Source organism: Lagopus leucura, unplaced genomic scaffold (assembly GCF_019238085.1).
Source record: "Lagopus leucura isolate 7727_CA_CO unplaced genomic scaffold, USGS_WTPT01 Super-Scaffold_650, whole genome shotgun sequence".
Classification (NCBI taxonomy): domain Eukaryota; kingdom Metazoa; phylum Chordata; class Aves; order Galliformes; family Phasianidae; genus Lagopus; species Lagopus leucura.
The window spans coordinates 1,092,876-1,115,331 of record NW_024962253.1 but is presented as its reverse complement, the minus strand read 5'-3'; the positions used below and the strand labels follow the sequence as shown (position 1 = coordinate 1,115,331).

The 22,456-nt window shown below is 41.8% G+C and overlaps 1 protein-coding gene across 1 annotated transcript in view; it reads left to right on the top strand.

Moving 5' to 3' along the window:
- DNAI1 (dynein axonemal intermediate chain 1) overlaps positions 1-22,456 on the top strand; it is a 137,250-nt gene that overhangs the window by 17,496 nt on the left and 97,298 nt on the right. Inside the window, exons 5-12 of the mRNA XM_042862363.1 lie at positions 221-347; positions 2,984-3,063; positions 4,059-4,217; positions 4,694-4,753; positions 6,687-6,821; positions 17,399-17,483; positions 18,209-18,326; positions 20,262-20,305. Coding sequence (XP_042718297.1) covers positions 221-347; positions 2,984-3,063; positions 4,059-4,217; positions 4,694-4,753; positions 6,687-6,821; positions 17,399-17,483; positions 18,209-18,326; positions 20,262-20,305 — 808 coding nt within the window. The remainder of the gene's footprint in view (positions 1-220; positions 348-2,983; positions 3,064-4,058; positions 4,218-4,693; positions 4,754-6,686; positions 6,822-17,398; positions 17,484-18,208; positions 18,327-20,261; positions 20,306-22,456) is intronic.

Sequence of the window (22,456 nt, the reverse complement as noted above, 5' to 3'; positions counted from 1 at the left end):
GAGATTTCATGTTCTCGCTTCTTTTCCTTGTATTTTTAATTTATGACTTTCAGCATCTTGAGATATAAATAACTGCTGGAAGGAACTCAATATAAAAATGTTAACAGCAAACATTTTGTCAGTATGGGACTTCTGAGCTTTAGCATTTTAGGCTAAAAAGTATTTCTGGCTTTAAAATATATTTCACCATGTTGATTGTGTTGTGTTTTCATTTTTGAAGGAACGAGCTTACAAGCCAATAAGCTGTGTAGATCAAATAGCCATTCACTTCTCTTTGAACGGGAACATGATACTCAGAGATTCAGATGAAGGCAGGCGGCAGAGTCTGAGATTAAGCAATGCATCAGGTTGGTTTATTTTCTGAAATCACAATCATTTTCAGCTAAGCACTGGTACCAATTAGAATCATAGAATCATAGAATCAGCATGGTTGGAAAAGACCAGCAAGATCATCCGGTCCAACCATCCACGTACCAGCAATAGTTCGTGCTAATTTATTCAATGTGAGGATTATAAGCATACTTCACAACCATAAATTGAATAGATTGCCTCTTTCTCAAGAAACAAAAATAGAAAAGCACATGAACAGCCAGCCAGATGTTTGCCACAGTGTAGAAAACAATACCTGCTTTTGAAGCCAGCTGAACACCACCCACTGAAATTTTCAGAGCTATTTAGTGTCTTTAAATGTCTTCTACTACAATTGGTTGGACGTACATGTCCAAACTCCTTATCCTGCTTTGAGAATTTCAGCCACGGTTTAAATCTTAAAGCAGGTATGTTCAGAGGCAGGATAAGTGTTTGGGAAACTGTTTTATACTTGGTGCATTCTTCCTCTCTCATCATTATATCTAATGGGCAATGTGAGATATAAGATACTGAGCTAGTTGAACCTTGGATTTTATCTGGTCATCTACATGGACTTGTGCAAAGCATTTGATGCTGTCCTGCATGACATCCTGGACGCCAAATAGGAGAAAAATGGATTTGATGGATGGACCACTGGCTGGATAAGGAATTGGCCGGATGGTTGCACTTAGAGAGTTGCAGTCCGTGGTTCCATGTCCGAGGGGAGACGGGTGATGAGTGGTGTTCTTCAGAGATCAGTGCCTGAACAGGTGCTTTTTAATATCTCTGTAAGTAACATAGACAGCGGGATTGAGTGCACCCTCAGCAAGTTTGCAGATGACACCAAGCTGAGAGGTACAGCTGGCACGCTGGAAGGAAGGGATGCCATTCACAGGGACCTGGACAGGCTGGAGAGGTGGATCCATACCAACCTCATGAAGTTCTACAAGGCCAAGTGTAACATCCTGCACCTGGGTCAGGGCAATCCCAAGCACAGGTACAGGTTGGGCAGGGAATGGCTTGAGAGCAGCCCTGAGGAGAAGGGTTTGGGGCATATTGGCTGATAAAAGGCGCAGCATGAGCCAGCAGTGTGCGCTTGCAGCCCTGAAGGTCAACTGTATCCTAGGTTGTATCAAGCATGACCAGCAGGTTGAGGGAGGTGATTCTACCCCTGTACTCTGCTCTCATGTGACCCCACCTGGAGTACTGCATCCAGTTCTGGGATCCCCAGCACAAGAAGGATGTGGAGCTGTTGGGGTGGGTCCAGAGGAGGGCCACAACGATGATCAGAGGGCTGCAGCGCCTCCCCTACGCGGGCAGACTGAGAGAGCTGGGGCTCTTAAGCCTGGAGCAGGGAAGGCTCCGGAGGTACCTTATAGCAGCTTTCTAGTACATGAAAAGGGCCTACAGGAAAGCTGGGGAGGGATTTTTTGTAAGGGCATGTAGCAATAGAATGTGGGAAAATGGCTTTAAACAGAAAGAAAGTAAATTTAGACAAGATATTGGGAAGAGATTCCATACTGTGAGGGTGGTGAGACACTGGGACAGGTTGCCCAGTGAGGTTGGGGATGCCTTCTCCCTGGAAGCACTCAAGGCCGGGCTGGATGGGGCTGTGAGCAGCCTGGTCTAGTGAGATGAGTCCCTGCCTTCAGCAGGGGGTTGGAACTAGATGGTCCTCTCCAACCCAAACCATTCTGTGATTCTGTGGTTCTAGTATTGCGATTCTTATGTTATCTGTCAGGAAACATAGTTCAATCAGACACTAAAGAGCTATGTTGTCAGGAAATATTTCTAGGTTACGATTTTCCTCAGGGAAAAAGTGTTTAGTGATTTTCTCATGCTTTGGCTGTTGGAGAAAGAAGCTGTGTCACAAAGAATGTCCTGTTGAATTGGTAACACAATGATATCACTGCTCCTCAGAACAGCTGTTAGCAGTGACCTTGGAGGGGTAGTGCCTCTTTTCTTCAACACTTAATGAAATATGCGTAATGATCTGAAGTATGACAAAATGCTAGATAGAATTGTCATTGCCACAAAAGCATGGATTGTTGATGTTGGCAGTGCTTTTCATCGTGTGCAAACGAACCAGTTTAAGGGAGCTTGATGCTAACTAGCATCACTACACACTCAAGGCTGTGACTGGAATGTGGATATCCATCATTGTCTTAATATGGTGTTGTGGTTTAGCACAACAGGCAGCTAGTACATTTATTTTTATCTGTATAAAAAAGAACAAATCACACTGTAACTCTTTTGTACCTTGAGAGCATTGCTCATAATTGTATGTAACAGCAGACTTTTTCAGAGTGCAGAAAGATCCAGAGCTGAAAGCAGTACTCCAGAAACCAAGTTACTCAGATCAGAAGTTATTTCAGAAGTTTAATTTGAGTGAAAATCAGATTTTTTATTTCATCAGTGAGAATTACTGCAGTCTGATCTAGTAATAACATTGCTTTTTTCTATCCTTGAGCAATCACCCTGCAAACTGAGAATTGGTTACTCTGTTGTCTAATGAGAAAACATTAGAAAAGGATGCATTTGTATATTAATACTGCAGAAGATAGAACAGTCTGCAGAATATCATATATTGTATCCTATTATCCTAGATTAATTCACTTATCTTTTCTGTCATCAGAAAAAGCTCCTTCTGAGACTTCTGCAATAGCATCTGAAGAGGCAGAGCTTAAAGATGAAAAAAGCACAGAAGATGCTCAGGTAATTCTCCACAGTCAGCTGAGAGCTGTACTTTTTATTTTTCATATTGGATTGGAAACCCTCTTTATTATAAAATGAGCTCACCGAGATGCTTCGGTAATCTATTCTTTTGTGCCTGAGATGTCTCAGCTGTTGCTGAAATTCTGCACTTTCTCCGGAATAGCTGGGGTCCTCCTGCCTTTCCTCGATTTGGAGGTGGACAGGGGGTGACAGGTCCCTACATGCTAGGTCTGTCTTCATCCAGATACAACGTCATGATGGAGCGTAATTTGCTGGGACTTGGAATCTTTGTGAACAGTATGTGAAATCTCTCTATTTCCCTGAAAGGGAAGTAGGTTAAAAATAAAACGCGGAGAGATGAAAGCAGCAAGTGTAACTAGTTTAACTGAGGTGTGGCCGACTTAGAAACAATTGGCCGACCAGGAAAGGAGTATGCTATGAGCAGTTTGTTCCTATCAACGCAATGTCATGCCTTGTAATCAGTTTCAGATTGAGCTGTGATTGTCTACAAAAGCAGTGAAAACATAAATTCATGGGACTGTAATACATTCTTCTGATCCTCAGGTCTAATTCATTTTATCAAAGGCAGTCATGCTATATTATCTTGTTCATATGAGGCTCTATTTTACAGTAACTTCATTTCCTGTTCTTCTCTTTCTCCATTTAGATACTTCCTTGCTCTGATAGCCAGAAGTCTCCTAATTATCATCTTTTATATTTTGGTCTTACATTTTTCCTTTGCCAACCTGTGGCCACTTGAATAGGTACCAACATTGCTGTCTACCTGAAACAGCTTTTTCTTATGATGTAACCCAACCTGCCCCCACATCCTCTCAGCCACAGTTGGACTTGCTCACTTATTTGCTTATTTCACTATTTTCCCCCACTAAATCTTCAACAACAGTCTCTGCTCCTAGGCATCAAAATTCCAGCAGTCTGGTAAGTGCTTCAAAAGAAGGGAGGAAATATCTGATCTTTCCAGGGTTCTCTTGCAGGCTGCGGAAGAGGAAGAGGCAGAGAAGGCAGAGACAGCAGAAGCAGCTGAAGCAGCAGAGGTAGAAGAGCCTCCTCCCCCAAAAGTAAAGGAGAAAAAGCTTGCAAACCAGTTCAACTTCATTGAGAGATCTTCAAGGACACTTGACAACCCTTTGCGGGTATGCTGCTTGCTGCTGTTTCCTTCAGTGACCCAGAGAATCTTTCCTTTGGGTGGGCAAGTGGAGCATCAGTTTGTGTCATATTGTGAAATCCTTGCAGGTGCTGGTGGGAGGGGAAAAAAAAAAAAGCACAACAGTTTTTCAGTATGGTAAAACAACGTTTAACGATGGTAACACATTTGAGGTAGTGAAAGTGGTGACCAAAAAATTCTTGCCTTAAGGACTCTAGGATAGTCTATAAAAATTTGGTGCTACTGTAAATCTTCACATCTCGGTCCACAAGAAAATCTATATTTGCATGATAGCTAATAATGTTTGTGCAGTGATCTGGGAATTATTTGGATGCTGAATCAATCCAAGATCAGTATTATTCTCAGTATCTGTTATGAGAAGCTAGGTTCCACAGCTGGACTATGTCACTGAGTCTCAGTGTGTAAATTACACTTTCTTATGCTTTTTTTTTTTTTTTAACTTAGGAAAGAGCATCCCAATCGGAGCCTACACCTTGTAAAAACTTTTCAGCCAATGCTAACCAGGTATATCCTTTTGACTTCATTAATCATTTTGGAAAATATACAGGAAAATTTTTGTCTTTGTATTCCTTGTACTGGAATGAACTCCTGTATTGTGGCTTTGATTTCTGGTTTGAACTGGAGAGCAAAGTAACACAGCCCTCTTTTTTGTCTTTATGGATAAACTTTATTTCTAACGTCAGGTGTCTCTGTTCAGCTGGTTTTGATTGACCATTCACCACCAGCCCCTAGCTGGTTTATTTTAGAAGGCTTTAAATGTGTAGAAATGGAGAAGCACACTCCAGTGAAAATGGTTCTGGGCTCAGCAAGAGCTGAGCTGAACTCTTCAGGAACTGCAACTGCTTCTTGGAGGCACTGACTCCTCCTGGGACATGGCTGTCTTTGGGATGAGGAGCTCTCTGTTGTTGGCTATTTTCCTTCAGTGCGTGGTGGGTCATTTAGGAAGAGCTGTGGTCCAACATTCCCTGCCTGTTCTAGGAAGTGGGAATATGCCAGTTTATTCATGATAAAGATCTGTTCCACAATTTTTTTCCATTACTTTCTCCATCTGTTGAATACATACATACATATATATTAATTCATATAGTTATACATACACATATATTAATTCATAATAGGAAATACATATATATATAAATTCTACATGACATTTTACACATGAAGTATGCAATAGCTTTCACTGGAAAGGGAATCCAGCTAGTTCTGCTGACTGCTTCTCACAAATATTTGCAAAATATATCTGTGTATATATATGATACTAATCTTGTCTCCTGTGTTATCAAAGTACACTGGGAAGATCCAGGAGAAAGTATTAAGTGATGATAGCAAGTAAAATGCTACTGTAAGCAAGTGATAGGAAGAGGAGGGGAGGTGTCTCTGTCAAGCTGGAGATTGTAACTCAGTTTATTCCTGAACTTGCACTCAGAGTAACTGGCCTGAGAGCTTTCTTCCTTTCAGTTGGAGTTTTCTTTCTTTTTTTTGACAGTGAGGTGACCTCAGCATTGGAGAATATAGAAATTTTGCATGAAATTTTTGAAAGCTAAGAGGAAAATTTTTTCTTTTAATTTTCCTGTTAAAAAAATTTTAACATAAGGCTGTTTTTTCCTCAACTCTTTTGCCTTCTTGTTCTTCCTTGTGCTCATAATTTTTTCTTATAAAGATTCCTGTTCTGCTTCTGCTCTCACTCTTTTCATCACATCTCATTTTGTCCTTCCCTTGATATTTAGAACATCTTTTCTTCTCACTTCCACCTGCAGATTTACAACACAATGCACATTTTCTTGTTACAGGTTTTCTTCTACTTTCTATATACCACTGTTTTAGTCTCCTTTGTATCTGATTCATACTCCTGCTCTTAAGATGATGTATCAGATTTAGATTACCATTTCTCTTTGCTGAAAGTAATATGACTGCTTCAGATACAGTACTAGCACTGCAATACTAATGAATAGTTCTCAAGTGGAAAAATTACTTTTGGATCTACTCAAGTAAGACGTTCCTGCATGTGGCTTAGCAGAAGATATTAAACTGCTCTCAGTTTCCATTTCATCGTATGTTTCAGAGTAAGAGTTCAAGATTTAAATAGTGTTAAGCAGCTACAATTTAATTTTCCAACAACACATGAGAAATGTCACACAGCAGATGTTAAATGCATGTTTCCTATTAAACACTAAAAATTAGCCAAACAGAATATCCTACAAAAAAGGTACACAGTCAGAGCACCGAGGAGAGTGTTGGGAAAAGGACATTATTAGTAATATAATACTTTATTCTCAAGAAGTGAGACATGTCGCATCAAGCTTTGAAAGCTTCATTGTTTTGCCTGCTATCTTTCAGCTGATCCTGGTGACAGTGTTACTGTTTGGATTGTGTGGATGATTTTTTTTCTGAAGCATAATCAAGTCCTTACAAATTCTGCCTCTTATCTGTCTCTCAGTGGGAGATCTACGATGCCTATATGGAGGAGCTTCAGAAAATGGAGAAGTCAAAAGAGAAAGAAAAACCAAAAGCTCAGATAGGAAAGAAAGAGGAGAAGAAGAGGGGAAGAAAGTTAATTTCACTGGAATCACAGGTATATTCCACAGCTCTAGAAGTAGCTTGCTGAGAGTGGTAGTGAATACTTCCATCATGCAAGCAAAGGGGAATGTAGCAACTCGTGCTGACTGTGCAGCAAGTTCTGTCAGCTGGCACGTAACAAACCTAAGAAATGCAACTACTGTTTTTTTTACTAGGAACCATATTTCCAAAACAGGGATTTCTTCCATTTTTTATTTGTTGTTCTTTTTATAGGGATACAAATCAATATGAAGCCATAATCTTGACTCAAAGCTCATTTCCAAGAGCATTATCGTGATTGTGTCTCATTTTTGATTAGCATATGAGTGGTAAAAGAATGAAATAAGTTGAAACACTCTTTGACTTTATACAGACTTTTCCATGGGATGTACAAGCATTAAGTCTTCTAAGGAAAGGCAAAGAAATTTAGGATTTCTTCACAATGTTACTAAAACAATATATTAAAATAAGTTTTGCTACTTTTTATTATTTTAGTGATAACCCTATGTAATTATAACCTATGTATTTTACAGTTGTATACATATAAATTTTGTATAATAGAAACACAGAGTTCTGTTCATAGCTTGCCCCTACCATAAATGTAGGTGCATCATTGTAACTAAGATACATCCTTGTAATGTAAGCTGGCTCCTGAAAAGGACTCCAGCACTTTCATACCATACACTGATTTGGCTGTAGAGGATTTGGCTGGCTGAGCTTTCACAGTAGCCCTCAGCCCTTAACAGTCTTGCAGTTTAAACAGACCAGAAACATGTTCTGACAGGCTTCCTCCTGTGAATAGTGCCATTGATATTCACAGTACTTTCTAAAACTAATAAACCTTTCACCTAAGTGTGGAGAACTAAGCCTGAAGTCAATGATGCAATTATGGGCTTAAAGATTGGAGTTCTTAAAGCTGTCCGTTAAAATGAAATAAAAATTTCTACTAATGGAACCACATTGTAAAAAAAACTGACACGTTCAACTGACAACAGTGGGAAGCTGAAATCTGTGCATCTATGATCCCTCCCCTTGGTACTTTGCCTTTCACAGGGTGATTACAGGGAAATCAGAAAGTGAATACAATGGAACAGTGTAATTGAAATCTCTTTAAGCAGAGCCAGTATTCGACTTTGAAACCCACTGCAAGACTGGTGGGGTGGTTTGAAGTGTATGAAAAAGCTGCTGAATTTTCCAGTCGCTAACTGGAAACATACAACCAAAGCATCCAGGCATTACCGTTTGATTATGAGTAAACATCTACAAACATTTTGGAATTGTCAACATAGGAAGAATGTTGAATTGGTCAAGTATGTGCAGAGAAGAGCAGCAGAACTGGAGAGGGGACTAGAAAACAAGTGTTATGAAGAGCAGCTGAAGGAACTGGGACTGTTTAGTCTGGAGGAGAGGAGGCTGAGGGAAGACTTTATTGCTCTCTACAACTCCCTGAAAGGAGGTTGTAGTGAGAAGAGTGTGAGTCTCTTCTCTCAGGTGACAAGTGATAGGACACAGGTGACATGATACACCAGGGGAGGTTTGGGTTGGACATTAGGAAGAATTTCTTCATGGAGAAGGTGGTGAAACATTGGGACAGGCTACCCAAGAAGAGGTGGAGACCCCGTCCTGAAGGTATTTTAAAGGCATGGATGTGGCACATGGATGGACATGGCTTAGTGATGTGACTTGGCAAGTTAGGTTGATAATGGGATGATAGTTGATGATTTGGAAGGTCTTTTCCAACCTAGATAATTCTGTGGAAATTAGAGATTGAATGCATCAGAGTCTGTATCTCTAATCTCAAGCTAGCAAATGGAAAAGTGGGCTTCCAAATTCTAACTCACAGGTTATATAGTTCTGGTTACACACAGAGATTGGAAAAAAGATTTCCAGCTAAACTTTTTCGAGGACTTTCTGCCTTTAACAGCTGCTGAGGTGGAGATGTGGAATCACAAGCAGAAAATACATGTGATCTGCACAATGGCTAACAGCAAGGAAGCTGTGACTAGAAGCAGTTATTGATTTCCACTGTTATTTCTGCATCTACTAAGTAGATAGTGGAGCTACTGAGACAATACTGGATTCAGCCTAAAGGGAAGAAGAGAATAAAATGAGCAGATATTACCAGAGATAGATCACTGATGGAAGCTCTTGCTGTGGTAAGAGGCTGTGAAAGAGAACATCCAAGCTCTAGAGCTGTTTGAGATTATAGTAGAGTTAAGTGAGGAATTAGAAACAATGGAATAAAATAAAGGAAAAACAGTACTAGTACTGAGCTAGAGGCCAGAAGAACAGGTGACTAGCTGAGGAGAAAGCAATCCATAAAAGAATGCAGCCAAAGGTGGAGAAGAGAAAGAGCTTTGACAGTTGAACAGAAGGGCACTGCTGTGAGAAAAGAAGTGGAATTAGGCCATGCATAACACTGGGGAATGAGGAGAAAAAGCAGGAAACAAATGGTTTGACAAAGCAGAAGAGAGAGGCAGGCAGCAGATAAAGGAATTGAGATTACCAGGATTCTAGCTGAATGAAGAATAAGAATGATATAAAGAAGAATGCAAGTGAATGAAAGACAGAAATACAGAAAGTATTTTACTGGAGTCTGTGATAGACTTTCAGAAATCTCTCAATTTGCCTGTCATTCAAATGGATCTAGAGAGAAGAGGATATGCTATGCTACATCCAAGAGATGCAATATAATGTTTAATTTTTTTTTCCTTAGTTTTCAATAAAGGCAGCAAAATAGAATATGGCGAAGACTGAATACCAAAGAGAAATTATATGAAACCTGAAAATAGCTTCAAGTGGGGAGAACTAGGCAGAAGTGTTGTATCTGCTTGTCCTGTTCTTACTGTTCCTGAGCCATCTGCTTATGCCTCTGATTATAGAGATGATCCCAGCCCAGAGATAGTCTTGGTCTGATCCAGTGTGACCCTCCTTATGTTGTTATGTGAGCAGAGGAATTACCTTGTTTGACACAGCAACATTAAGTAAAAAGACTAATTCTGTTGAGTGGATGCAAGCTAGCTCTTCTTACCCTTTAGATAACAAGACACAAAATCACAAGTAAGACAATAAGGACTTCTGGCAGATCAATCAAGAGGAGGGTGAAGCTATGCAACTGGAGAATAGCAAGGCCAGATGATGTATAGGAGAAGTGAAAATGATTCCACTGGTCTAGCCTTTAACAGTGCATGACAGTAGAACTAATTTAGAGAGGAAGAATGCAAAATTGGGAGTAAATATGAAATGAAATAGAGTATGTGTTTAGCGAAGTAGCCTGTATCCAAGTAATCTCACCTTCTTTTAATAAGGAAAAAGTTTTTTCCTTAAAAATGAAAATGTAATAAAGGTAATCCTAAAGATCAGTAGATATATTGCTGTATAATGCCTCTGAGGAAATGATTATGATACGCTGATGATACGAAGTTGGGAGGATTGGCTGACACGCCTGAAGGCCGTGCTGCCATTCAGCAAGATCTGGACAGGCTGGAGAGCTGGGCAGAAAAAAACTGGATGAGGTTTAACAAAAGCAAGTGTAGAGTCTTGCATCTGGGGAGGAATAATTGCATGCAGCAGTACAGGTTGGGGGATGATCTGCTGGAGAGGAGCTCTGCAGAGAAGGACCTGGGTGTCCTGGTGGATGACAGGTTGGCCATGAGCCAGCAGTGTGCCCTTGTGGCCAAAAAGGCCAATGGCATCCTGGGGTGCATTAAAAAGAGCGTGGCCAGCAGGTCAAGGGAGGTGATCCTCCCCCTCTACTCTGCCCTGGTGAGGCCTCATCTGGAGTACTGCGTCCAGTTCTGGGCTCCCCAGTACAAAAAAGACAGGGATCTCTTGGAAAGAGTCCAGCAGAGGGCCACAAAGATGGTGAAGGGCCTGGAGCATCTCTGCTATGAGGAAAGGCTGAGTGAACTGGGTCTGTTCAGCCTTGAGAAAAGGAGACTGAGAGGGGACCTGATCCAGGTCTATAAATATCTGAGGTGTGGGGGGCAGAACGGCGAGGCCGGACTGTTTTCAGTGGTGAATGGAGACAGGACAAGGGAAAAGGCTGGAAACTGCAGCACAGGAAGTTCCACACAAATGTGTGCAAGAACTTCTTTACAGTGAGGTGACGGAGCACTGGAACAGGCTGCCCAGGGAGGTGGTGGAGTCTCCTTCTCTGGAGATGTTCAAGACCTGCCTGGATGCCGACCTGTGCGACCTGCTGTAGGGAACCTGCTTTGGCAGGGGGGTTGGACTCGATGATCTCTGGAGGTCCCTTCCAACCCCTACAATTCTGTGATTCTGTGATTCTGTGATTAAGTAAACTGGAAGAGCTGTTACTAGTATAGATTGGGAAGGACTGGTGGAGTGGGAGGCTATGCGTTTTGGAACATTGAAAAAAGTCTTAGATGAAGTGAGGGCTTACTCTTGAAATGAAAAGGGAGAAACATGAATCCATCAGTTGGTGAGTAGTGGTGTGGATATAAAAAGAAAGGTACGTTGCTGGAAAATCTTGTGTGAGGGATAGCAAAGAAATAACATTTCTGTTACATCTGTCCCACTACAGCGTTACTTCTTGAGATATGCCCAGTGACATAGCCCAGATCACAGGGTTGTAATTATAGTTTGGAAGCACTCAGACAATCACCAGTTATTTTTATAATAACAGCAGAAAACCAAATGCAATTAACCTTCTTATTAGTGTTTGCCTGCTTCTGTTCAACTGAAGGGCAGGATGAGTTGTTACCAACATCCTTGTCTTCATTCTGCAGTTTACGGTCTGTCAGCATTAAAGCCAAGTAATAAAAATTAACAGAGTATAATTCTAGAAAGTAATAGCTGCTTGACAGGATTCAATGTGAGGTCCTCTGTTTAAGGATTTGCAGTGGATGAAGTTGTTGGCAGGGCAAGAGATGGCAACACACCTGTACTACGTTCTTTTTCTGAAAGCCTGGAATTCTTGTAGCATCCATGTGTGTGTTGCAAGAGATATGAACTGCTATTGCACCAGTTCTTGGGCGGACTTTGGTTCTACAGTTACAGATCAGCAGAAGCGTTGCTCCATGCTCCAGTTAAGTGGAGCTGCATATTGCAACTGGCCAGCTGTTGAGAGGCAAACCTGAAACAATTAGTGTTAATGAATAGTACAACAAGCACAGGATATGTGGCCAGCAGGGACAGGGAGGTGACTGTCCCTCTCTGCTCTGCCCTCGTGAGGCCCCATCTGCAGTACTGTGTCCAGGTCTGGAGCCCTCAGTACAAGAAAGACAGAGAGCTGTTGGAGAGGGTCCAGAGGAGAGCCACACAGATGATCAGGGGGCTGCAGCACCTCCCCTATGAAGACAGGCTGAGGGAGCTGGGCTTGTTCAGCCTGGAGAAAAGGAGGCTGCGGGGTGACTTCATTGCAGCCTTTCAGTACCTACAGGAGCCTACAAACAGGAGGGGAATCAACTCTTTGAAAGGGTAGATAACTGCAGGACAAGGGGAAATGGTTTTAAGTTGAGGGAGGGAAGATAGAAGTTCGATGTCAGGGGGCAGCTCTTTATTATGAGAGTGGTGAGGTGCTGGAACAGCTGCCCAGAGAGATTATGGATGCTCCATCCCTGGAGGTGTGCAAGGTCAGGTTGTATGGGGCCCTGGGCAGCCTGATGTGGTATTAAATGGGGAGGTTGGTGGCACTGCCTGTAGCAGGGGGTTGGTACTTCGTGATTCTTGAGGTCCCTTCCAATCCGGGCCATTCTGTGATTCTGTGACATTTATTTTCAAAGTATTAACCCGTAAACTATCTTAGCAGATGATTCCAATAACATTATCAGGAGTAGTCAGCATGGGTTCACCAGGGGGAGGTTGTGCTTGACCAACCTGGTAGCCTTCTATGACGTTGTCTCTGGCTGGGTGGATGTGGGGAGAGCAGTGGATGTAGTCTACCTTGATTTCAGCAAGGCATTTGATACTGTCTCCCACGACATCCTTATAACAAAGCTGAGGAAGTGTGGGATAGATGAGTGGACAGTGAGGTGGGTTGAGAACTGGCTGACTGGCAGAGCACAGAGGGTCGTTGTTGGTGGTGCAGAGTCCGGTTGGAGGCCTGTAACCAGCAGTGTTCCTCAGGGGTCTGTGCTGGGTTTGGTCTTGTTCAACATCTTCATCAATGACCTTGATGAGGGGATAGTGGCCACCCTCAGCAAGTTTGCTGATGATACGAAGTTGGGAGGATTGGCTGACACGCCTGAAGGCCGTGCTGCCATTCAGCAAGATCTGGACAGGCTGGAGAGCTGGGCAGAAAAAAACTGGATGAGGTTTATAACAGCAAGTGTAGAGTCTTGCATCTGGGGAGGAATAATTGCATGCAGCAGTACAGGTTGGGGGATGATCTGCTGGAGAGGAGCTCTGCAGAGAAGGACCTGGGTGTCCTGGTGGATGACAGGTTGGCCATGAGCCAGCAGTGTGCCCTTGTGGCCAAAAAGGCCAATGGCATCCTGGGGTGCATTAAAAAGAGCATGGCCAGCAGGTCGAGGGAGGTGATCCTCCCCCTCTACTCTGCCCTGGTGAGGCCTCATCTGGAGTACTGCGTCCAGTTCTGGGCTCCCCAGTACAAAAAAGACAGGGATCTCTTGGAAAGAGTCCAGCAGAGGGCCACAAAGATGGTGAAGGGCCTGGAGCATCTCTGCTATGAGGAAAGGCTGAGTGAACTGGGTCTGTTCAGCCTTGAGAAAAGAAGACTGAGAGGGGACCTGATCCAGGTTTATAAATATCTGAGGTGTGGGGGGCAGAACGGCGAGGCCAGACTCTTTTCAGTGGTGAGTGGAGACAGGACAAGGGAAAAGGAAACTGCAGCATAGGAAGTTCCGCACAAATGTGTGCAAGAACTTCTTTACAGTGAGGTGACGGAGCACTGGAACAGGCTGCCCAGGGAGGTGGTGGAGTCTCCTTCTCTGGAGATGTTCCAGACCTGCCTGGATGCCGACCTGTGTGACGTGCTGTAGAGAACCTGCTTTGGCAGGGGGTTGGACTCGATGATCTCTGCAGGTCCCTTCCAACCCCTACAATTCTGTGATTCTGTGATTCTGTGATTGCCATTCAAAAAATAATTTATGCACAGAAGCAAGTAAAACAAATGTACTAGCTGATGAGCTCTCATTACATTTGTCTTGCTAAACCAGAGCTGCCCTACAAAAAAAAAAAATCAGTTTCAAACAGATCTTTGAAAAAAGATAAATTAGACCTATCACTTCCACTGGGGATTTATTTCAGTAAGATACAGAATAAATCAAACCTGAAATATCAAAGGATTGAGTAAGAAAATAACTTACGGCACAACAGTTTAGTGCCAAAAATGTGGTTGCTCATGACTGCATTGCTTACACATAGCTACCTAATAAGAAAGCTGACTTAAAGCTCTTTTCAATTCATCTGGACAGTTTCCTGCATTGCAGAAAACCTTCAATGAATGATGCATTGTTCCTTCATTTACAGAATGGTTTTTTGTTGTTGTTTTTTTGTTTTTTTTTGTTTTTGTTGTTGTTGTTGTTTTTAAGTTCAAAGCCTATTTTCCACTGACAACAGCAACAAAAAGATTTTATAGATGTTTCAGGACCTACCCATCCATCTTTGGGAACACTATAAAGTAGTCCTTGTCTTCTGCTCTACTGTTCAGAATGGATTCTCAGGTTGGAAATTCAGAAAGCTTGCCGTGCAGTTTTCATCACATATGGAAGAGAGAAGTCTCATGTCTGATCGGTACAACACTGCCATTCTTTCCCAGCTCCTTCCCATAGCACAAGCATGTTAAAAAGAAGAGAGTTTATCCTACTTAGTAGGTGAATGGAAGTCGGTGTAGATAGCACTCCTGATGAACCAGCAGCGCTCCAGGGGATCCATTCTTTATCCCCAGTAACTACTACTTTTTCCGTGTTTATTGCTCTCTAAATCAAGTTGTAACCTTTTCAGCACTTAACCTCTGTCAGCTAAGCTCACTTAGAGCAATATGCTGGTGGCAGCCCACACCATTTTTGTAGTCGTGATCCCAGTATCGCTGGAGAAGTGTTAGCAAAGGTGAATTGCTTTTTTTTTCTACAAAGTATTTCAGAGAAAGACATCTTACAGTGGCAGAAGCAGTAATACCAACTTAGAGTCAAAAGAGTGAAACCTCAGCAACTGAGAATATTGATTTCTGCTTGGGATGTTTCAAGTATCCCCCTTCTCTCCCTCTTTAATTTCTGTCAATACTTCTGAAGTCATAGTGTCTAAGGAATATTTTGCAGAAAATCAAACCGTGTTAAAATTTAAAAATACACATTCCCTGTGCTTTCTAAAATTCTGACTGTGACAGTAAACTCTGTGCAGTTCTCGAGAAGTCCTCCCAATGACCCAGGGAAAAGCTGAAGAACATAATAGTGGTCATGTTATGTGGTTGGGATTCTGACCGCAACTGAACGTGTAAGAAAGGCGAAGAACACAGCAAGTGTGTGTCATATCCCTCCCTGACCCAAATATTCTTCCAGCATTCAACTACTTTGAGCTTTTTCCCAGAGTTGATGTTGTTTGGCACATACAAGTATGTGTTCAGTCTTCTCTGAATCCATGTAAAATGTTTGCTGTACCCTTTGATAAGGAGTTGCACAGGTGTCATCCTGCTGTGAATCACCTCATTTTCTTTGTTTCTAATTTGACTTTCACTATCTTTTCTTGACAGCCCTGGTTTTATATTGGAAAAGGCAATTACTAGTCAGCCACTGTCCATCCTCTCATGACTATTTAGGACTTCATAGAATGACCTGGCTTGAAAAGAACCTCAAAGATCATCTAGTTTCAATCCCCCTGCTACGTGCAGGGCTGCCAACCTCCAGACCAGGCTGCCCAGAGCCACATCCAGACTGGCTTAGAACGACTCCAGGGATGGGGCATCCACAGCCTCCTTGGGCAACCTGTTCCACAGTGTTAGTGGATTTCACAGACTTGTCTCACGATGTTCTAAGCCAACTCTTTTCCAGACTGGCAATCCCAGCCCACTCAATATTTCCTGGGACAGAAACTGCTCTGGATCATGAGCCATCTCTACTGCCCTTCTGCAACCTCTTTCAAGTTCTACTTTATCTTTTCTGAGGTGGGAGAAGACTATATACATTAACAAAGATAGAGGCAAACTATGTAATCATAAAAAGTGCTGCAGATTATAGAATTGTTTTTCTTTTTTTTTTTTCCTTTGTCCTGTCACCTTTCTGTATGGGTTTTATGCTCTTTGCCACAAAGTTTGTCTCTCTCTTGCCTGTTCAGGGCCCTCAAAAGAAGCAGAAGGTTGAGAGGCACATAATCCAAAGCCATATTGTTGGTTCTGATTGTGACTGTGCAATGTAATTTTGGCAAGTCATTTCATTTTTTTTATTTTTGTGTTTAGCGCAATCTCTGGGCTGTGCCAAGGATGACAAGTCTCTTTTTACTGTGTTGACTGTGGGGGAGATCATACTGTGCTGGCAGTCATTGGTTCCTGGCAGGGGTTTGAAGATGAAAGGCTTTGAAACCCTGCTGGGGCTTTGAGGCAGCAGTAGGATTTAGAGGGGTATTCAGGTCCTTGGAGCAACATGCTGTCAAAACACTTTGCATATACTTTGGCATTCTTGCACCACTTTGCAAAGCTGTTCTGGCATTGCCCTCACAGTCACAAACTGTCTGGGGAACTCTGTCCCTCCAGTTGCTGGCATGAAGATTTTGTCCTACTTCTGGCTAGCCCAGCTTGAATTTTTCTTCTGTTCACTCAAACACGTGCACAGAATAGAGAACATACTAATACAGAAAAAATAGGAATTGAGTTTAATAAGAAGATGGGATAAGAATGTTGTGATTGGGCACAGGGCTCACTCAGACAAGTATACAGTTAATCAGAGACCACTGGCCTTGCAAAATGTCACTCCCCAGGAGGTCTCCATTGCTATACCTGAAGTACTACCTGCATTCATTCCCACATGCAGATTTGCCCACTTGTTCTCTAGTGAGGAGGGTCAGATTTTCTAGTGTGTCCAAGCATTTTCCACAAAAGCTGGACAGCCAGCAGCCCTTTACGTGTCTGTTGTATGTATTGTAAGCTCATGGACCTGTGTGTGCACTGAGCTGGAATTAACAGTGATTAATGGAAGGATTTCTACATCCTGTGATCTTTACTTAAGACAGGATACCCGAAAGCTCTGCAGGCAGACAAAAAGGGGTTGCTGATACGTTGTCAAACATGATTGTATTGGTGAAGCTAATGAATTGTTACCAAGTGAGTTGGGGGATGGATCACGTGCGTGCTTTTAGCTCATCCCATCATGAAACAGATTGGATACATTGAGGAAATTAAGACTCTGACTGCTTTCATAGACAAGCACCTTGCCATTGAGCTAAATCAGACACAGACACTGAAGTTATTATATGTCAGGAGTGAATGGCACCTTGCTGAACTTAATATAGATTTGTTGTCTTAATTCAAGTGCCCTTATTATTAGGTAGTAGTATGAGGAACTTCAGTGTACCCTGTATTCAAGGTGGAAAGACTCAAGCTTTTCTATCACAAAAGGTCTGCAGCACTTGTAACCTACAGGGTATACATTTTCTCTTATTTATTTATCTTTTCAACAGGGGGATGATATAACCAAGATCTCCAATGCTGCCAAAATAATGGAGCGGGTAGTGAATCAGAACATATTTGATGACATTGCACAAGGTACGGCCCTACTGGGAGACGGTGTTTGCTCTCAAAACAGAATTCCTGCAGATGACTGGCCATAATTGTAGCAAGAATCACAACAGGTCCTCTGGGAAAGCTGGCTCTTAGTAAAAGAAGCAGGCAGGGATTTTGGCAAAAGATACCAAGGCAGTGGTTAGCAGTGGAAGATTGGAGCACAGTGCCTTTCTATGAAAACTGGTTTGTTGCCTTATGGGATGCTGGTGTCTCCAATGTTGAATGTTAGACAAATAGAGCTAAAAAGAGCAGGGCTAGCATACACAGGAGCTGGCATACACAAGGCAAACAGACAGCAAGCTGCAGTCATTCAGAAGACATGAACGACAGCCCTGCTCTAGCATATGTAGTACTGATGCTGTTTTGCAAGGGTTTTCTTACCTTTGCTCAGCTCCCTCTTGAAAGGCTGCATCTAGCTTTGGAGAATGACCTGAGGCTACTTCTTGCTCTCATTGCTGCTTTCTTATTCATTCGTCTCCTTTCAGATCATCACCCTTTTGTGTGAGGACTTGGTGCTTGGTAAAGTGCAGGACTTAAGTGTTGTCTTGGAGTGAGACTTAAAGACCAAGACAGCTTTTATACTAATAACTGTGTTGTATCGAGGCTGTGAGAATGACAGAGATTCTTGTAAAGCTTATCTGGTACTCCACCATGGTTAAGTATTTCAGACCTTTTCGATGAGACTTATTATTTGATTTTGGTTTTAGATTTTAAATATTTTGAGGATGCCTCCGATGAATACAGGGACCAGAGGGGAACTCTCCTCCCGCTCTGGAAGTTCCAGTATGACAAAACCAAGAGACTTGCAGTTACTGCCATCTCCTGGTAAGTCTCCTTAATGCAAACTTGCTCTCAGTTTGCAGAGTAGTGGAATTAATTGTCAAGCCACCTTACAAGGCAGTGCTGGTTTCTGTGGAAACACTTTTTTAGTAATTACAGTCATCATCTTTGACAGCATCTGTACACACCACACACTTCTGGATGGGAAGCACCTTGTGTGGGGCTGAATGTGTCAAGCTTGGGACATTCAAGCAAAAGGTGAAGACCCAACCAGTATGGGGCAGTGCTAGGGCAAAGTGAGTGCAGTTAGGAGGGCAAGTAAGTGTCCTTTCTTGGGAAAGCTGAGATAGATGGGATTTATCTTTGGATAATATGCTGTAAGAATCAATCCTGAAAAACCTAGGGAAGGAGAAGAGATGGTGCTGTTTTTGACAAGAGATGTAAAGCAGCAGAAAGGGAAATGCAAACATTGCATGTGCTGGTTACATTATCACCACATGCTGTAAGATGCTGAAGCACTCACACCTGGCCCTTATGCAGGACAGTGGCACATGTTTCAGGCACTGCTGTGACAGCAATGGTATTTATCTGTGGGGTTCTTACACACTTCAGTTTAGCAGCCATTTGACCTGCAGTCCACTGTTGCTTATTTACTCCTGGCCAGTCTGAAAATTATCATTTGAAAACTTTCAAATCAGCTCGTGGTCATTGCCACAAAAAACTTCTCAACCTGAATGAATCCTTTACTTTTCAACGTACTTGATCCTCCCCAGATCCTTGGCTTGTTCATGCAGTTGTGTGAGACTTACACAGCTCCTGCCCTGTGCTCTGCTACTTCCTCTTGTTGGTAGAGCAGTGTGATATATCTTCCCAAGGAGAATCTATAGAGAGACAAAGCAGGATTGCTATCTTTTGTCCTTTCAAGCCATTGCAAGTTTTATACTTTAATAGAATATTGAGGAGGTCGTTGTATGAGAATTACAAAATAATACTAAAATGAGACGTAAAATTGAGAAAAAAGGCATCTTTTACTTGTCATTTGTGTTGCTGTTATTCCTGTCTCCAGGTGATTGTAAGAGAAAGACGGCCCAGAAATTGAAAAAATGACCCCAAATTGCGTTATGTAATAAGCTTTTCTAATTTAATTTTTATTCTCACATTACTATCAGTGATGGTGCTTTTAGTGGATAGGAGCAAGAGCATTAGGATGCCTAGGTGTCTACCCAAGTGAAAAATATTTTTATTTTATCAATTCAGAATAGTCAGGGAAACAGTAATTAGGTAAGTTTCACATCCATTCATTTCAAGAGATTATGGACAGCAACAGTACTGAACTGTCCATACAGAGCAGAAGTTGTAACAGTAGATAATTTTCAAATAAAGGGACTTTTGAAGGTATAATAGCTAGCTACTCAGTCAGCGTGCTCTTACAAAACTGGTAACTAATTGAATCAGAAGGGAATTTCCTTTCCTGAGCTATGGTGATGAATTTTTGAACCAACACTTGTTTCTTGAATCATACATTATTATTTAGTGACAGTGAAAGTAAGCTTATTGAGTATTAATCTTCAGTGAGTTGGAAACTCCTTTATTATGGCTTCTGAAAGATGGAAGCCAACACATTCCTGCCTTTTTCCTTTCTTCAGAGGCCTCATCTTTAAAAGTAAACTTTACATAATCATTAAGTACATAAGTGAAGAAATGCTGGAGATTGGCATCATATATAAGTCTTTGCCCTTTTTATCCTTTTCATCTACTGCTGTGGTCTTCAGATGTTATATTTATCTTACGCATCTTGAGTCCAGAAGAATTACTCATACATGAACTTTACTGATGTGTAAATTCATAAGGGTCTAGCCCTTAGACTCTACGTAGTCCTGTGAGAATGGACTATGATATTAAAATGTGAAACAAATGTGCATTCTTGTTGAATTATGCAGTTAATTATAAATGCTTTCTACCTGAATTTTCTCATTACAGGAATCCAAAGTACAAGGACCTGTTTGCAGTGGGGTATGGCTCTTGTAAGTAAGAAATACAGAAATGACAGTGACAGATTTAAAATATTAAACTGGTGCATTGAGGTTAAATCACATTACACTGTGGGGCATGGACTACATCTTGTAGCAAGAACTCAATTTAATATATGTAAACTGCGATTGAATTCAAAATAGGGATTGTACCTTTACATTCCAAGACATGAAGATTTAGAAATGTATGGGTAATGACAGTGTTAGACAGGATTTTTGGCACATGATAGTACTGACTCTCCCTTTGGTCAAGGACTTGTCTCTAGAAACACCCTTTAATCTCATCTGATGGACTGTGATTGGCACTCCCCTTTCCCTGCCCTTCTAACTGCTGAAAGACCAGGTCTGTTCTGTTTCACCAGAAGCTAATAATGAGAGACATCTCTAAGCATAAACACATTGTCCTTTGGTGGGGAACATCTTTCAGAGATGTCTTTAGAGGTGAGCTCCCATTAGGGCATGCCAGGCCTGAATACTGTGAAAAGGCACTTTTCCTGCTGTAGTGTCTAGGATTAGGTATGAAATTATTATGAGCCGCTATGGACATCTAGTTCAGGGCTTCCAGTGCTAATCCATTACAACTTCTGTCCAATGTTACTGCCCCCACATTCAGGAAATGGAAAAGAATTCTAGCAGGCTCATATTTTCTCACTGTTTTTATGCTATTTGTGCACCTTGTATCTACCTGTTTTACCATTCACTCTGAAATGAAGCAGAGAGGGTCAGAGAACAGAATAGCATTGCAAAGGCAGCAGAGCTTTCTCCTTGCTTCCAGAAATGGGGAGACTACAGAATGGTTCTTCTAATTTGTGAGAAGGACCGGGTGTGTTGACCCAGTCAATTTCCTCATTGTTTCTAGCAGGAAACTTCTTGTCTGAGTTAGAGTGTACTTTTTGAAGTAAAAGCTGATTCCCCTGTGGAGCACTAATAGTTCTCCATCTGGCTTGAAATGAAAATCAGCCACCGGGCTACAGATAAACAGTGTTTGAGAACTGCAAATAGCAGGATTAGTCACTGAATTTATTACCCTAAGCACTTCAACCCTGGGAGTTCTCTGTGGATGACAGAGTGGAAGACAGGGAGTCAGAGACAGGGCCTTGGCTTTGCCCACCTGCCATTTCAGTTGCTCTGTATCTACTTGCAAAACTGCAGATATACTTTTTGCTAGTGTTCTTTGGCATGAAAACGTTATAGTCTGTTGTGAGTATTCTCTACTAACAAAGCAAATTGCTTGGTGTTTATTTTTAGGGAACAACTATTTTGAACGGATGCTGAAGGATCTCAGTTGTGATAAAATGACTATTGAAATTCATTGTTGAGAAATTTAGTCGTGGGATTAAAAGCTCAGTACGAGGCTTAAGGAAAATGGTTGTCATTCAGGAAAGAAATAAAGGAAAGTAAACCTGGATACAGTAGAAGAAAAATAGAAAACTACATATAAAGCAGTAGGAGAAACAACAATAGAAAACTGAAAAAATTACGAGATCTGTAATATAGCAATGTCTTGATTACTGTGTGCAGTTGTGGTTGTAAACTTTGAGGAAGTATGTGTTTAGCTGTGGGAAGATGGGAACATGACCAGAAAAAGACACCAAGGATGAGCAGGGATATGTAGGATGACTTCTGTATCATCCAGCATGAACAGACTGGTGCTCTGACAACATGCCAAAGGAGAGGGGATTTGATATGGGCCTATAGAATCCTGAGCAGCAAAAGTGAAAAAGGGTCAAATATTCATTATTGCCGATAAGGCATATCAGGATGAGGGAGACCATATGAAATTATTGAGCTAATACAAATTTATTGGTATAATACAAATTTAAAATAGAATCATATGATACATTGCAAAACTGTGAATGTTTTCTTCCCACACTCCATGCTCTGGAGGACAAAGATATACGTGGAGTCAAAAGATCAGTTCACAGAGGAGCAGTTTGCTGCTGGCCATTACCAAGCACAAGTCCTTTGATTTAGTAAATTCATAATTGCAATATGCAGGAAACTCTGAATATAGGTATAGAACAACTTTTGCTGTGATTCTTATGCTCTTTGATCAGTTACTGCTCAGCACTCTTGGAAAGCAGACACTTGGCTGTAGGGGCCCTTGGTGTGCTCCCAAATAGTCTCTCTCTTGTGCTCTGACAG